At 35.3% G+C, this 16,270-nt stretch overlaps 1 protein-coding gene across 5 annotated transcripts in view; it reads left to right on the forward strand.

The window, feature by feature from the left end:
* UBR1 (ubiquitin protein ligase E3 component n-recognin 1) overlaps positions 1-16,270 on the forward strand; it is a 141,369-nt gene that overhangs the window by 26,522 nt on the left and 98,577 nt on the right. For all 5 annotated transcript variants that reach the window (XR_014813013.1, XR_014813014.1, XM_021097091.2 and 2 more), the window contains 6 exons: positions 953-1,063; positions 9,940-10,070; positions 13,627-13,765; positions 14,741-14,803; positions 15,025-15,148; positions 15,724-15,831. Coding sequence is in view for 3 of the 5 variants with exons in the window: in XM_021097091.2 (XP_020952750.1) it covers positions 953-1,063; positions 9,940-10,070; positions 13,627-13,765; positions 14,741-14,803; positions 15,025-15,148; positions 15,724-15,831 (676 nt within the window). In the remaining 2 variants the exon portion in view is untranslated. The remainder of the gene's footprint in view (positions 1-952; positions 1,064-9,939; positions 10,071-13,626; positions 13,766-14,740; positions 14,804-15,024; positions 15,149-15,723; positions 15,832-16,270) is intronic.

Below are 16,270 nucleotides of genomic sequence, written 5' to 3' on the forward strand. Positions count from 1 at the left end.
TCCCTGTCTTATTGTCAGCATCCACAGGCTTAAAGTGATAGGCAAGTGATGAACTCTGATAAAATAACTTATTTGAAGGTTGTGGTATTTTTGTCTCCAAGTAATGCTATAGACATGGTTCATGTGAGGTTTTATTTGTTCTCCTTGCTAATTGTATGCTTTGGAAGAGGAAGATTTGGGGAAAATTCAAAATTCAGGTCATTGTCATCCTTCTCTGTCTAAACTAGTATGTTTTATCTTTTTGCTTTTTTAGGACCACACCTGTGGCATATGGAGGTTCCCACGCAAGGGGTCGAATCAGAGCTATAGCTGCCAGCCTACACCACAGCCACAGCAATGCTGGATCCGAGCCGCATCTTCGACCTACACCACAGCTCACGGCAATGCCAGATCCTTAACGCACTGAGCGAAGCCAGGGATCGGAACCCGCAACCTCATGGTTCCTAGTCAGATTTGTTGCTGCTGTGCCTGGACAGGAACTCCTAGTGTATTTTAGATAATTTCTTTTACAGAAACCCTCAAAGGAAAAAGGTGACTAAGTTTTAGTTGCTGTGTGAAATCAATATAGATGAAATTTTACATTTCTTAAGTACTTAATATCACTATAATGGTTAAAGTTTTCTCTTTAATCAGAAAATCTCAAGCATTCTGTGTGTTGTATATGTTATTTTTTGCACACTTCACCATCTGTTCTCCATTAGTACAAAATATTAAAAACTATTGTTTGAAAACAATATGTTTCAGAAATGTATCGATTTTGAAGGTCTGTTTTGGTTGTGATTATTTAGGATTTTTTTTTTTTTGTTAATTCAGATGTTTATTGATATACATCTGTAGCATTAAGGCAGTTAAGGTTGAAATAGTGAGGAGTATTTATTATATAGTCATCTTTATCATTCTTTGCTTTGTCTTATGTTTTAAAATCAAGACAAACTCATTTTTCATTTATCAGATGCATACCTCTACTGGAGGAGGATTTTGTGACTGTGGAGACACTGAAGCATGGAAAACTGGCCCTTTTTGTTTAAGTCATGAACCTGGCAGAGCAGGTACTACAAAAGAGGTAAGAATATTGTTATTTTTCAATTGCTAACTATTTTAATCTTGGTAAAATTAAATAGAAATAAATGTTATGTGTATGAGTTAAATTAAATTCCATTGAGAATCCTGATTTTTATGTTCTAATATTTAAATGTAGAGTTTTATTCAACTCTAAAGAATTTAAGGGCTTGATAATTATATTCCATATTTCTCTAAAGAAGGAATGAATTTACAATGAAAAGAACTCAGGATACTTTTTTTTAAGCAGTCAACTTGATAATTAAGAGTAAACAATATATAAGCCTAAAAGAACAAATGAAGTAATTATTAATAGAAAGAGAACATAATGAATTAGGAAGCAGTAGAATTAATACATAAATTCATTAATGCTCTGCTTAAAGGAAAAAAATGTCAATAAACTGATTATCCTCTATACATCCCAGTTAAGAAAAAAAATTGTGACCAAACCCAGATACAGACAGTTAAAAAGAAGAATGGGAACATAACCATAGACTCACAGATACAGAAGAATTATGAAAGGGTCTTTATATGACTCTGCAAATACAGTTATTGATATTATATTCTTTTATCAGATAGTATAAAGTGCTGTAATCTATTCAAAAACAGAGAAAACTTGGTCAGTAACCAATGAAGAAATTTAAAAAGTTGTCACAAGAAAGTACTTCTTATGTGGTACATATATACTGGAATACTACTCAGCCATTAAAAAGAATGAAATAATGCCATTTGCAGCAACATGGATGCAACTCAAGCTTCTCGTACTGAGTGAAGTAAGTCAGAAAGAGAAAGGTTATGTGGAATCTAAAATATGATAAAAATGAACCTAGCTACAAAACAGAAACAGACTCAGACATAGAGAATAGGCTTGTGGTTGCCATGGGGGAGAGGGGAGGGAGTAGGATGGACTGGGACTTTGGAGTTAGTCGATGTGAACTATTACATTTAGAATGGATAAACATTGAGGTCCTATTGTATAGCACAGGGAACTGTATTCAGTCTCTTGGGGTAGACTGTGATGGACGGTAATAAAAGGAATATATGTGTATATATATATATTTATGTATATGATTGGGTCACTTTGCTGTACAGCAGAGATTAGCACAACATTATAAATCATCTATACTATAATAAAAATGATTAACGTGGTACAAAAAAAAGTAAAAGTCCTTCCTAAAAAAGTGCCACACTCAAATAGTTTTACAGAGAAATCCTTTTTGAAACTTCAAGGAATAGTTTTTATACTCTTTAAACTGCTCCTGATAGCAGTGAATCTAGAGTTTAGATTTTGGTCTCTTAAATACCATTCCCCACTAAAGGAAATCAGGTCTTGTAAAAATACCTGGTTCCAGATATGAGTTAGGGTATAAGATAAGCTTACGAAGATGGGTTTGTGTCAAAAGAACCTAATACCCAGCTTGAACCTCACTGACCTGAGCTGGATAATTGGTGCATCAAAAAGACAGTAATCAATAACCACTGTAATTGATTGAATCATACTCAATATATAAAAATCCATGAATTTCTAAAAGTAAAACTTGTATTAGAGCTAAGTAGAATAAAACTTGTTTTTTGCCATGGCAGTGGTATGTACTTATCAATCCCTTACTCTAAAAATGGTGATTAAAGGAAATTAACTAAACATTCATTCTGCCTTTTCAGTAGGAATTGTATTTCATTGTAAGTATCCCCAGCATGAGGTTAAAGCTCTTCTTTTTAGTGGAATATTAATAGAGAAGGGATAATAAGAAAAATCAACATTTTGCAAACCTTAAGAAATACTTGATTTAGGCAAGGATCATTAATAGACACTAAAACCCTTAAAACTTGAGTTGATGAGGAACAGTATTCACATGGTTCTAAATTATGTCATAGTTTACTTGCTAGTCATAAGGGAAAAAAAATGAATCTTTACAGTGGAGGGGGGGTTGGGCATCATACTGTCATCACCTGAAATCAGTTATCAGTGTTAGCATCATTACAAATCTTGGTGTGATGTGGCACTATTAGTGGGGTGTTCCTAGCTCTCTTTGCAGATGACATGATTTTGTATATAGAAAATTCTAAGGAATCCACTAAAAAATTGTTAGAACTAATAAATAAGTTCAGTGCAGTTGCAGGAGATGAGATAATTACAAAAATTATATATTCTATACATTGTAATGAATAATACAAAGATGAAATTAAGAAAAAAGAAGTACGAAGTTTATGTAGTTCAAAAAGGTATCTGCACCCCTGTGTTTACTGCAGCCTTATTTACAGTAGCCAAGATATTGAAATAACCTAAGTGCCCATCATTATATGAATGGATAAAGATGTGTGTGTGTGCATACACAATGGAATTGTACTTAGCCATAAAAAAGAATGAAATCTTGCCATTTGAAACAACATTGATAGGCCTGGACAGTATTATGCTAAGTGAAATAACTTAGACAAAAATAAATACGTATGAATTCACTTACCAAACGATAAATGCTAGAAAGAGTGTGGAGAAAAGAGAAACTTCCTACACAACCAGTGGGAATATAGATTAGTACAACCACTAAGGAGAACAGTATGGAGATTCCTCAGAAAACTACAAACAGAACTACCATTTGATCCAGCAATCCCACTCCTGGGCATCTATCCAGAGAAAACCATAATTCAAAAATGTACACACATCTCAGTATTCATTGCAGCACTGTTTATAATAGTCAGAACATGGAAGCAACCTAAATGTTTATCAACAGAGGAATGATAAAGATGTAGTACATATCTACAATGGAACATTACTCAGCCATAAAAAAGGAAAAATAATGCCATTTGGATGGGCCTAGAGATTATCACACTAAGTAAATCAAAAACAAATATATATCACTTATATGTGGAATATAATTAAAAAATGATACAAGTGAATTTATTTACAAAATGGAAAGAGACTCATATTTCAGAAACAAACTTAAAATTTGAGCAAGTTGGGGGGTGGATAAATTAAAAGTTTGGGATTAACATATAAACACTGCTATAGGTAAAATAAATAACCAGCAGTGACCTGTCCTACGGTATAGCACAGGGAACTCTGCTCAATATTCTGTAATAACGTATGTGGAAAAAAAATCTGGAAAAGAATGGATATATGTATATATATAACTGAATAATTTTGAAACTAACACAACATTGTAAATCAACAATACTCCCATAAAATTAAAAAAAAAATGTAGGGGGCAAAACATCATGATTATTTTTTTCCCTTAAAATACCTGAGAGAAAAAGAAGCATACAGGGAAAAATAATGAGATAATAAATTTAGGTAATTATTTTTATTATACTAATATCTCTTTCTCTGTTTTAAAGTGTTCCTAATAAAATGATAAAAAAATTATTCAAACACTAAACAGATATCAAAAACATATAGGAGTTCCCGTCGTGGCTCAGTGGTTAACGAGTCTGACTAGGAACCATGAGATTGCAGTTTCGATCCCTGGCCTCGCTCAGTGGGTTAAGGATCTGGTGTTGCCGTGAGCTGTGGTGTAGGTTGTTGCAGATGCGGCTCGGATCCCTAGTTGCTGTGGCTCTGGTGTAGGCTGGCGGGTACAGCTCCGATTAGACCCCTAGCCTAGGAACCTCCATATGCCATGGGTGCGGCCCGAGAAATGGCAAAAAGACAAAAACAAAACAAAAAAAACACATACAAATTATTCTTGAGAATAGAAGGAAAGGGAAATTTTCCAAATTTGTTATATAAAGCCAACATTATACTGACTTCAGATCTGAAAAAATACAGAATTTATAAATCAGTTGTATTAGTAATTATTATGCTGGAATCGTGAATAAAACATCTGGTGAAATTAATTTTAAAGGAGTAATGTAACACAATCACGTGTACATTCTTGGAATGAACTCTTCTTTGAATTCACCTGTGAAACTGTTTCCACCTGGCATTTTTTGAGAAAGTAGCTCTTTGATAACATTCTCATCTTCTTCCTGGATTATTGACTTCAAATGAATAGCTAGTAAGCATGCCTCATGGTGAAATACTAGTGTATTCCCATTATAGAGACAGGATAAAGAAATCCACTATTGCTACTGTTATTTTACACTTCTTTGGAAGTCAATCAAACAGACAAATATAATGAACTAAAATACATAAATAATAGGGAGGAGGCAAAATAGTTGTGATTTATACCTGGAAAACCCAAGAAATTTAATTGAAAAAGCATTAGAAATTATAGTTTAGTTAGGTTATTGGTTATAGAACTAATACGTTAAAAATCATTAGCTTGTTTAATATGTTCAACAAATGTTTCTTGAATGCCATTACAAGCAATAGCTTTAAGAAAATGTGAAAGAAATATCCCATTTGCTATAGCTTCAAAAAAAAAAAAAAAAAAAAAAAGGTAAAATACCCAGGAAAAAAACAAGAAGGAATCTGCCAGCTCTGTTTTAAGAAAACTTTAAAACTGTTCTCTTATGGGCATGAAAGAAAAAAAAAAATCTTAAGGCATTTGGATTGAAAGATTCAAAAATTTTTCAAGGAGTTCTCATTGTTGCTCAGTGGGTTAAGAACCTGACCAGGGTCCATGAGGATGCAAGTTTGATTCCTGGCCTCACTCAGTGGGTTAAGGATCTGGCGTTGCCGCAAGCTGCAGCATAGATGACAGATGCAGGTTGGATCCTGTGTTGGCTATGGTTGTGGCATAGTCCAGCAGCTGCAACTGCAATTTAGCCCCCTAGCCCAGGAACTTCTATATGCCTCAGATGTGGCTCTAAAAAAAAAAAAGTTTTCCTTTTGGATTATTTTTTAAAAGATTAATTTTTATTAATCTTTAATTTTAATTTTTAAGATTAATTTTAATTTTTATTAATCTTTAAATTTATTAATATTCCCATTCAGAAGAACTGCCAAATTTTGTTTTGGAACTTGACAAAGTAGTCACAAGTTCTTCTGGAGAAATAATTAGGAGAATTGCCAGGAAAAGCCAAAAAAAGAGTTATAAGGCGTTCCCATCATAGCGCAGTGGGACCAAATCTGACTAGGAACCATGAGGTTGTGGGTTTGATCCCTGGCCTTGCTCAGTGGGTTATGGATCTGGGCTGTGGTGTAGGTGGCAGACGTGGCTTGGATCTGGCATTGCTGTGGCTGTGGTGTAGGCTGGCAGCTGCAGCTCTATTCGACCCCTAGCCTGGGAACCTCCATATTCCATGGGTGTGGCCCTACAAAGACAAAAGACCAAAAAAAAATAGGAGTTATGAATTGGGTCCACTTGATTGATTTTTGCCTTTTAGGGCCACCCCTGCAGCATACAGAAACTCCCAGGCCAGGGGTCAAATTGGAGCTGCATCTGCTGGCCTGTGCCACAGCCACAGCAATGTGGGATCCGAGCTGTATCTACCATCTACACCACAGCTCATGGCAACATCAGATCCTTAACCCACTGAGGGAGGCCAGAGATTGAACCCGCATTGTCATGGATACCAGTCGGGTTCGTAACCCGCTGAGCCACAGAGGGAACTCCTAGGTCCACCAGGTTTGAAGTATTTTCAAAGTTGTCATAGTAATCCAGACAGTGTGGTAGGTAGTTGGAATTGAAATTGAGATTTTTCTTTCTTTCTTTTTTTTTTGGCTGCAACTGCAGCTTATAAAAGTTCTTGGGCTAGGAACTGAACCTGTGCCACAGTGGTGACCCAAACCATAGCAGTGACAACACTGGATCCTTAACCCGTCAGGCCACCAGGGAATTCCTGAAATTCATATCTTTAGAATCTGGGCTCCAGTATGGTTTTCTTTTAACCTTGAATTTGGAAATAATTTCAAATTTACAAAAAGTTGCAAAAATAAAAATAATACTAAGAATATTCATATATTTTTTACCTATTCACCTATCATTAACTTTTTCCTCCATATACCTTATCATTCTGCACTATCTTTAAATTGCCTCTTCTCACTCATTTACTAGTCCTGATGTCAGGTGATTTTTCTTCATTTGACAAATAAAAAATTTAGTCAGATATCACCAGATGTCCATTACATGTAACATTCTATCCAGTTTTAACCCTTTCGATTCGTTCTCTTTTTTGGTTTTTTTTTTTTTTGAAGAACCCTTTTAATTTTTTTATTTCCACTTCCTCCTCTGATTTTTTAAAAGGGTATCAGAATATTTTAGCATATAGTTAGAGGGCTTTGTGGCTTGATTTTTATATCCTCTTCATAATTTATTTTAGAAAACTGTTTTCATACTGTTTTGTGTTAAGTAGCTGAAAAATTCTTGGGAATTAAATTGCTCATCTAGTTTTAAAACTAGCCTTCCTCCTTCGACCTTGTGGGGTTCTGGTCTGTTTAGGGTTTTCCTGAATTGTATGACTTCAGAACACTGAATTTAGTCCTGTGCTAACCTGATCTTGTATTTCTTTGGATTTAGAGTTAGATTTAAGAGGTAATTGGTCATTCATGCTTATTCTAAAGATAAATGTGGATATTCTGGAAATGATTCATGATCTGGACATGAGAGAAGGGCACTTATGACTAGCATATGATTAATCAGTTGCCACTCAAACAGTCCTATGTACTTACCATTTGTTTCTTCTTTGCTTTGTGAATGTGAAATCTATACCCTGCCAGGTGTGTGGCTTTGTGCCAGCCACAATAGGGATTTATCAAATGTAATTAGACCTGGCTGATACTAATCAGCCCATCATGCCCAGCATTTGGCAACATCTTTTGAAGTATATTTAGAGCAGTTTCTCTCTAGTCCTGCAGTACATTTCTAGGTTAATTATTAAGGTATTTTTAATAAAAATCTATTTTGATTATAACCCTTTGTTCCCTCTAATTGACCTACTTATTTTCCAAGCTATACTCATCTATCTGAAAGTTTCTTATATACTTATCAGACCTCTTCTGAAGAACTTAGCCTCTGGTTGATACAGTATGGAATGAATAGATTCCTTTAATTCTTCAGATTATACTTTTCTGAAAGCCTGAAAAGTTATATTTAGCTAAAAGAGGTAAGAAATAGAAATGTAGTGGATTAATACTACTGTTAATACTTTTGTCACTTGGAAGTAAAAGCTTTTGAGCAAAATCTCCAGGGGAAGTTTATATATTAAAGAGATAGTAGACATTAAAATCCTAAAAGCATTGGGGAATGAGAAAGAATAGGTGCAAAAGAGCAAATGCATGGGTTAATGTTTTGGTCACCACAGAATAAAATATAGTTCATTAATAAAGTCTATAGCAAGTAAGTTAGAGTTTAATATTAAAAGCTTTATACTGAATTTCTTCTGGATTTTGTGCATGTGTGCCTTAAGGCCTGCTATATTTTCTGCTTACTCTTTTGTTTAAACAGCTTATTAAGATACAACTTGCATATGTGTTTAAAAATTCTCCCATTTAACTCTGCAGCCATTTTGTCTGGATTTGAAATTCAGCTCTGTACCCATTAGCTGTGTGATCAAGGACAAGTTATCTAACCTCTATGACTCCATTTCATTTTCAGTAAAGTGGGACTAGCAACAAGGATGTTAAGAGGATAAAATGAATTAATAAGAGAATGCATTTAAAGCAGTGCCCAACATGTTTTAAGTTGCTAAATAAACAGAAAAAAATATTTAAAAAAAAATTCACCCATTTAAAGTACAGACCTTAAAAAAAAAAAAAAAGAGTTCCCATCTTGGTGCAGTGGAAATGAATCCAACTAGGAATCATGAGGTTGTGGGTTCGATCCCTGGCCTTGCTTAGTGGGTTAAGTATCCGGCGTTGCTGTGAGCTGTATAGGTTGCAGACATGTCTCAGATCTGCATTGCTGTGATTGTGGTGTAGGCCAGCAGCTGTAACTACGATTTGACCCCTAGCCTGGGAACCTCCATGTGCCGAGGGTGTGGCCCTAAAAAGCAAAAAAATAAAAATAAGTACACCTTAGTACTTTAGTGCTTTTTTAGCATATACTTCAGTCTTTTATAATGGCCAAATACTATTCCATTATATAGATATACGCTTTTATTTATCCATTCATCAGTTGATGTAAATTTGGGTTGTTTCCACTTTTTGCCTATTATGAATAATGCTGCCATGAACATTTGTTTTTAAGTTTTTGTACAGATATATATTTTCATTTTCTTTGGATAGATACCTAGGAGTACCTTTGATGGGTCATATGGTAACTTAACATTTTAAGCATCTGTCAGATTGTTTTCCAAATTGCACCATTTTACATTTCCATCAGCATCAAATATGGGTTCAAATTTCTTCATCCTGGCCAACACTTATTATCTGCCATTTTGATTATAATAACCCTACCAGGTGTGAAGGGGTGTGTCATTGTGGTTTTCATTTGCATTTCTCTAATGGTTTATAATATAGAGCATTTGGATGCATTTTTTAAGCTGATTGGTTTGTGCAAACCTTTATTTATTAAGGAGGTGGTATTCTGTAATGAAATGAAAATTGTTTTTCATGAGAGTCAAAAGACCTAGATTTTAGTCTTACTTATTATATTTATTTATAGGTTCTTTGACCTTGGATGGGATCTTTACCCTTTAAGTGCCATTAATTCTCTGCTTTTCTTTATAGGGTTGGCTATGAGGATCAGCTGAACAAATTAATGAGAAAAGTTTTTGTAAGCTGTAGGGAATAACCAATCCCTATAACCAATTGTTCTAAAGGGAGAGAATCATGAAGTGGTGGCAGTGGTGGGGTGTTCCATGGTTCTGCCTCTTTTCCTCTCTGTCTCCTGTAGCTCCAACTTGGCCAAACTGATGTGGATAGCAATCTCTTGAGCGGAACTTAAATTCATTCCTGGAGGATGGTGTAATAAAATCATTGAAATTATTATTGTAAAATTAATAACATCTTCCTCATCCACTTACTTATATACAGTTGTTGGTATTATGTTTTTCTTGCAGAGCTTACGTTGTCCATTGAATGAAGAGGTGATTGCCCAGGCCAGGAGAATATTCCCTTCTGTGATAAAATATATTGTAGAAATGACTATATGGGAAGAGGAAAAAGAACTGCCTCCTGAACTCCAGATAAGGTGGGGAAATTTTTTTAAAGGGTGAAATTTTCTTTTCTTTTCTTTTCTTTTATTTATTTATTGTATTTTTAGGGCCACATCAAAGGCAGCATGTGGAGGTTCCCAGGTTAGGGCTCCAATCGGAGCTATAGCCACTGGCCTAGCCACAGCCACACCATATCCGAGCTGCGTCTGCAACCTACACCACATCTCACGGCAATGCTGGATCCTTAACCGACTGAGCGAGGCCAGGGATCAAACCTGCGTCCTCATGGATGTTAGTCAGAGTTGTTTCTGCTGAGCCACAATGGGAACACCTAAAGGGAGAAATTTTTTTTTAAATGATTTTTATTTTTTCCATTATAGCTGATTTGCAGTGTTCTGTCAGTTTTTTACTGTACAGCAAGGTGACCTGGTCACACATACAGATATGCTTTCTTTTTCTCGCATTATCATGTTCTATCATGAGTGACTAGTGCTATACAGCAGAATCTCATTGCTTATTCATTCCAAAGGCAATAGTTTGCATTAAAGGGAAAATTTTAATGGTGGTTATTTATATTGCAAAATCGGTGTTGGAACGTCTGTGTTGTCATTTACTGCTTAACTATCATAGTGAAAATTTTCTAGAGAATTGCTTCTTGGGAATACTTTTAAAATATCCATTTATATGAAATTCTTTGCTTAGGCACTCTACAGAAGTTAAGCCAAAGGAAGAAACTCATCAGGAGTGTCTCATTTTCAAGGGGGAAAAAAAAAAAAAAAAAACTATGATAGGGCTCCTATTCTAAATAATTTATGAGGACCTAGCAGCTATTCATCCCAGTAGAGAGGTAAATTGCCTGGTTTAATCCTGGCCTGGACCAATCTTTGGGTTCACTGAGAGGTTTGTAAACAAAGGTGGGACTTTGGAACAGAGTATCTATGTTTAGTACAGGTCTTTAGCTTTTTTCTTGATTAAATTTTGATGGTAAAAATAAGATAGCTGTTAGGTGGTAACTGTACAAAATGACACACAAAGCTTCAAGACAAAAATAGCTGGAGAAACTATTATAACAAAATAACTTGTATCTTCCCTGTTTCTTACTCCATCACTAAACTATGGTAAAATAGAATGTGCTGGAGTTCCTATCCTGGTGCAGTGGAAACAGATCCAACTAGAAACCATGAGGTTGCGGGTTTGACCCCTAGCCTGGCTCCATGGGTTAAGGATCTGGCGTTGCTGTGGCTGTGCTCTAGACCAGCAGCTACAGCTCTGATTTGACCCCTAGCCTGGGAACCTCCATACGCCGCAAGTGCAGCCGTAAAAAAAATAAATAAATAAAATCTTTAAAAAAAAAATAGAATGTGCTAAAAATTGAAATTACCCCTTTCCCTATGCTCCCTAAGCTGTAGGGAGCCCCACTTCTCTTTGCTTAGTGCTGTGGCCACTTTGTTGGTCGATAAACCTGCTTGAGGTATTGTTGCTCCAGTCTCTGCCTCCTCCTTCCCTGCAGTTTCTAGCAATAGTCCTTTGCCCTGTGCTTTGGTATCTAGGATTATCTCAATTGTAGGGATTGAACAGTTTTGTTTGTTTTTTGTTTTGTTTTTTTTTGGCTAAAACTCGGCAATTTCTAGGGAGTTCCCATTTGTGGCTCAGTAGGTTATGAACCCAGCTAGTATCCATGACGATGCAGGTTCAATCCCTGGCCTTGCTAAGTTGGTTAAGGATCCAGCATTGCCGTGAGCTGTGGTGTAGGCCGGCAGCTGCAGCTCCAGTTAGACCCCCTAGCCTGGGAACTTCCATCTTGCTGCAAGTGTGGCCCTGAAAAGCAAAAACAAAAACAAAAACAAAACAAACAAAATACCCTGGCAACTTCTAACAATCATAAGTCTTTTCAGTGACATTAATATTTCATTTCCTCTTACAGATGCAAAAGAGATTCCATGAAATACAGTTTGGGCCTTATGGGAATTTTTCTACCTGTGTAATATTAGGAATTTCACAAAATTGCATCTCAAATCTAAATACAGGTTTTTGAGTTTATTGGGTTCGTTTGTATTTTAGGAGAGAGAATTAAGAGTTTTAATTTGAAGACATTAAATGTGTTGTTTTGACTCTTACTAGGGCATCAACTTCTTGAAAAAATAAAGGTCATCAGAGATTATGTCCCCCAAGATTTTAATTTCAAATAGATCGATCAGTTAAACACTTCAAGAAACTTCGTGTTGGGGGAGTTCGCATCATGGCTCAGCAGAAACGAATCTGACTAGTATCCATGAAGTTTGATCCCTGGCCTCACTCAGTGGGTTAAGGATCTGGCGTTGCCTTGAGCTGTGGTGTAGGCTGGCAACTATAGCTCTGATTCCACCCCCAGCTTGGGAACTTCCCTGTACTGTGAGTGTGGCCCAAGAAAAAAAAGTTTGTGTTGGTAAACATAATACTAACAGTCTACCTGTCTAAAAAGGGTGGATTGCTTAAATATCGTTGTGTTTGTAGACAGCACTAGACTTCAAATTTATAGGTCTAAATACTAATCCTCACTGCTTTTGGGACTATGAGAAGTCTTTTTGAGCCTCCATTTCTTAAGCTGTAAGAGGCCTGAGAAAACATCAGTTGAAGAGTTATAAGGATCAATTGAATATTTTTAAAAAGTGTATTGTTGTAAACTGTTTAAAACTGATAATAACATCTGACATTTGTGTAGCCTATGACAGCTGTTTTCATATATTTTAGAAGATCCTCACACTACTCTCAAAAGGTAGATATTATGCTCTTAGAGATGGAAAAGGTTTTAATCAGCAAGATTAAAAGCTTAAGTGATTTGTCTGAGGTCTTACAGTCAAATGGTAGTGCTGGCACTTTGAATAGACACAATTTTTTTTTTTTTTTTTTTTTTTTACTTAAGTGTACTATAAAACTAGTATCGCAATAATTAGAAGGTAAAAATAAATTCAGTACAAACTAAATGTTAATAAAATATGGAGTTCCCATTGTGGCTCAGCAGGTTAAGAATCCAACATCATGTTCATGAGGATGCAGGTTCATGAGGATGCAGTTAAGGACCCAGTATTGCTGAAAGCCATGTCATAGGTCACAGATATGGCTTGGATTGGGTGTGGCTGTGGCTGTGGTATAGGCCTCAGCTACAGCTTCGATTCGACCCCTAGCCTGGGAACTTCCACATGCTAAAATTACAGCTGTAAAAAAAAAAAAAAATGTTAATAAAATCTGACTATTGTCTTCTCGAAGGTCTGAGCCTGAGGCCTTTTCTCCCTTTGTCAAACTAGAAGATTAGCCAGAGTTAAGAACAGTATTAAAGACATACTACCACTAACTGAGAATAATATTTTACTTCTGAAAGTAATGAGACTTAGGAGATTGGAAAAAGCAATACTTTTATCAGGGCTTTAAAATTCCATGGCACTGTACCACTTAAAGTTGTTCCCTGTATCAGTATTACAGTGGTACTTTCCTGTATGTAGGAAACTACCTGTTATTGTTTCAACAGATGACATGTACTATTTAAGCCTATTTTTCATACTTTGTTTATTGGTTGTAGTGTTTAAATATTTATCTTTTTTTAAAAAAAAACAGAGAGAAAAATGATAGATACTACTGTGTCCTTTTCAATGATGAACACCATTCATATGACCATGTCATATACAGTCTACAGAGAGCTCTTGACTGTGAGCTTGCAGAAGCCCAGTTGCATACCACTGCCATAGACAAAGAGGTTCGTGATCTTCATTTGAATTATTATGCTGTTTTCCATCAGCTTTTTGGAAGTTACGTGATGACCAGCCCTTGCTATGTAAACTTAGTTTTGTGTTAGGTACAACTATCTCTTGATTTATTCCTTATCGCCTAAGTAAATTGGTTAAACTTGATTTTTCTGTGTGTGTATATCATAGTTTTAGATAACTATTTATACTTTTCCTCTTTTATTCTAAATAATTAGAAAGTTACTAAATATTTTGGTAAAGAGTAGTTAAGGATGTCACCTCAACCTCAGTCTGTTTCTGAATGAATGCATGAATTATGAAAAACTGGTCATTCATGAATTATGAAATGCTGATCATTTCTGAGATTTTAACATTAGTTAATAAAACTATTTATAGAATAATATTGAGAGCATTGCTCAGATTTTATTCAATACCCATCCAAAGCGTGTTCCTCAGGTATATAGACGGAATGTTAACCTAATCCTTACCCTTAGGAGGAGTGTAGTTCAGTGGAAGAAGCATCACTAGTAATTAGTATAGTGATTCTAGGGCTTGAGGAATCAATATCCTGGCCACACCTCTAACCCACTAGTGGACCACAAGTGTGTTACAAAACATATGTTGAGGAAATTTAACTTCACTCATGAAAAATATTTAAAGCATAAAGCAGGAGTTTAGTAAACTCAAGTTATTATTATCTGATAGAAACAGAATATACTACAATGAATAAATAACTGACATACTTGCCAAGCAGGAAATCTAGGATCCTAAAGAATAGAAATTCTCTGCTAGCAGTATTGAAATTTCTGGAGCTACATAAAGTTGCAAAACATTTATGTTTATCTTCTAGGTATTGTCAGTTTTAGGACTTTTAGGCAGTCAGCATATGATGATAATTAAGATTTTATTAGATCTTCGAGCTATATATTACTTACTGATTGGGATTGTCAGTCCACTAACTAATTGTCATGTTTGTCTATAATTAGGGTCGTCGAGCTGTTAAAACAGGTGCTTTTTCTGCTTGCCAGGAAGCAAAGGAAGATATTAAGGTAATTTTCTGAATTATGGTCAAAAGAGAATTTTAAGAGGAATGCACATTACAAGAGCCCAAGTAGTTTGACATCCTAAATAAAGATAGGATTGGAGCATTTAGACTCAGAGATTTGAACAACAATTAACAATTATGTGATTTCTCTTTTTGAAGAATACATTACTTAATTAAATCAGGATTTAAAAAACTAGTTTGTTTTTAATATTCCTTTCTTCGTAGAGTCATTCAGAAAATGTCTCTCAACATCCACTGCATGTAGAAGTATTACACTCTGAGGTTATGGCTCATCAGAAATTTGCTTTGCGTCTGGGATCCTGGATGAATAAAATTATGAGTTATTCAAGTAAGCATATGGCCTGTTTTTCTTATTTTTCATAAAATACTTTTTTTTTTTTTTGCTTTTGTCTTTTTAGGGCCGCATGCGCAGCATATGGAGGTTCCCAGGCTAGGGGTCGAATTGGAGCTGTTGCTGCCGGCCTACACCAGAGCCACAGCAACGCCAGATCCAAGCCACGTCTGTGACCTATACCACAGCTCATGGCAACGAGGGATCCTTAACCCACTGAGCAAGGCCAGGGATTGAACCTGCAACCTCATGGTTCCTAGTCGGATTTGTTTCCACTGCTTCATGGCAGGAACTCCATAAAATACTTTTTAAAAATAGAATTTTAAAATGTCATTGAGTATAAAGTAAAATATCTTTTTGTTCTTTTTTTTACTATGTCTTGATAATTTTCAGGTTTGCATTTCAGGTGCTATAAATAGTATTTTATTGTCTCTCCATTCTTTAATATTAATATTATTATTCTTGACATCAAGTATGGGAGGATTAATGTTAGTTTTTTCGTATGTTATAGAAATGTACTTTTGCGAGAAATACTCTAAGAATAAAAATTATGTGACTTCTTTTGATTGTAGGTGACTTTAGACAGATCTTTTGTCAAGCATGCCTTAGAGAAGAACCTGGCTCTGAGAATCCCTGTCTCATAAGCAGGTTAATGCTTTGGGATGCAAAGCTTTATAAAGGTAGGTAGATCTCTACTTAATGCTGCTCTCCATGAAGCAAAGGAAGATTATGACCTTAAGAGTTGTGATCTCTTATATTTATTAAATCAGTGAACTTGATAAGATATTATGCTTTCAAGGTGATCTTAACCAATCAATATGCATTTTTCTTTGTTAAAACAATGTTAAAATCCAGGGTTATTGCCTTTTTATTATAGTGCTTTTTCATTTAGTCAGGACTAGTAAAAAAGAATATACATATATTCAAGTAATAGCACCATTATAAAAGTTATGTTAATTTTCATTTTTGAAATCTAAATGAATAGCCAAAAGTAAAAGGTGAGAGAAAGTCTAAAGGGGTTGGAGAGGGAAGGTACAGAGTAAGAGTAGTTTTTAGTGAAACAGAACCAAAAGGAATGGACAAGAGTTGGAAGTAGAATAAAGTAAGATACAGTGGTGA

This window comes from Sus scrofa, chromosome 1 (genome assembly GCF_054392235.1).
Source record: "Sus scrofa isolate SSC_HxYL_T2T_F1_AM1 chromosome 1, Sscrofa_HxYL_maternal_Yorkshire_Landrace_v2.0, whole genome shotgun sequence".
Taxonomy (NCBI): Eukaryota; Metazoa; Chordata; class Mammalia; order Artiodactyla; family Suidae; genus Sus; species Sus scrofa.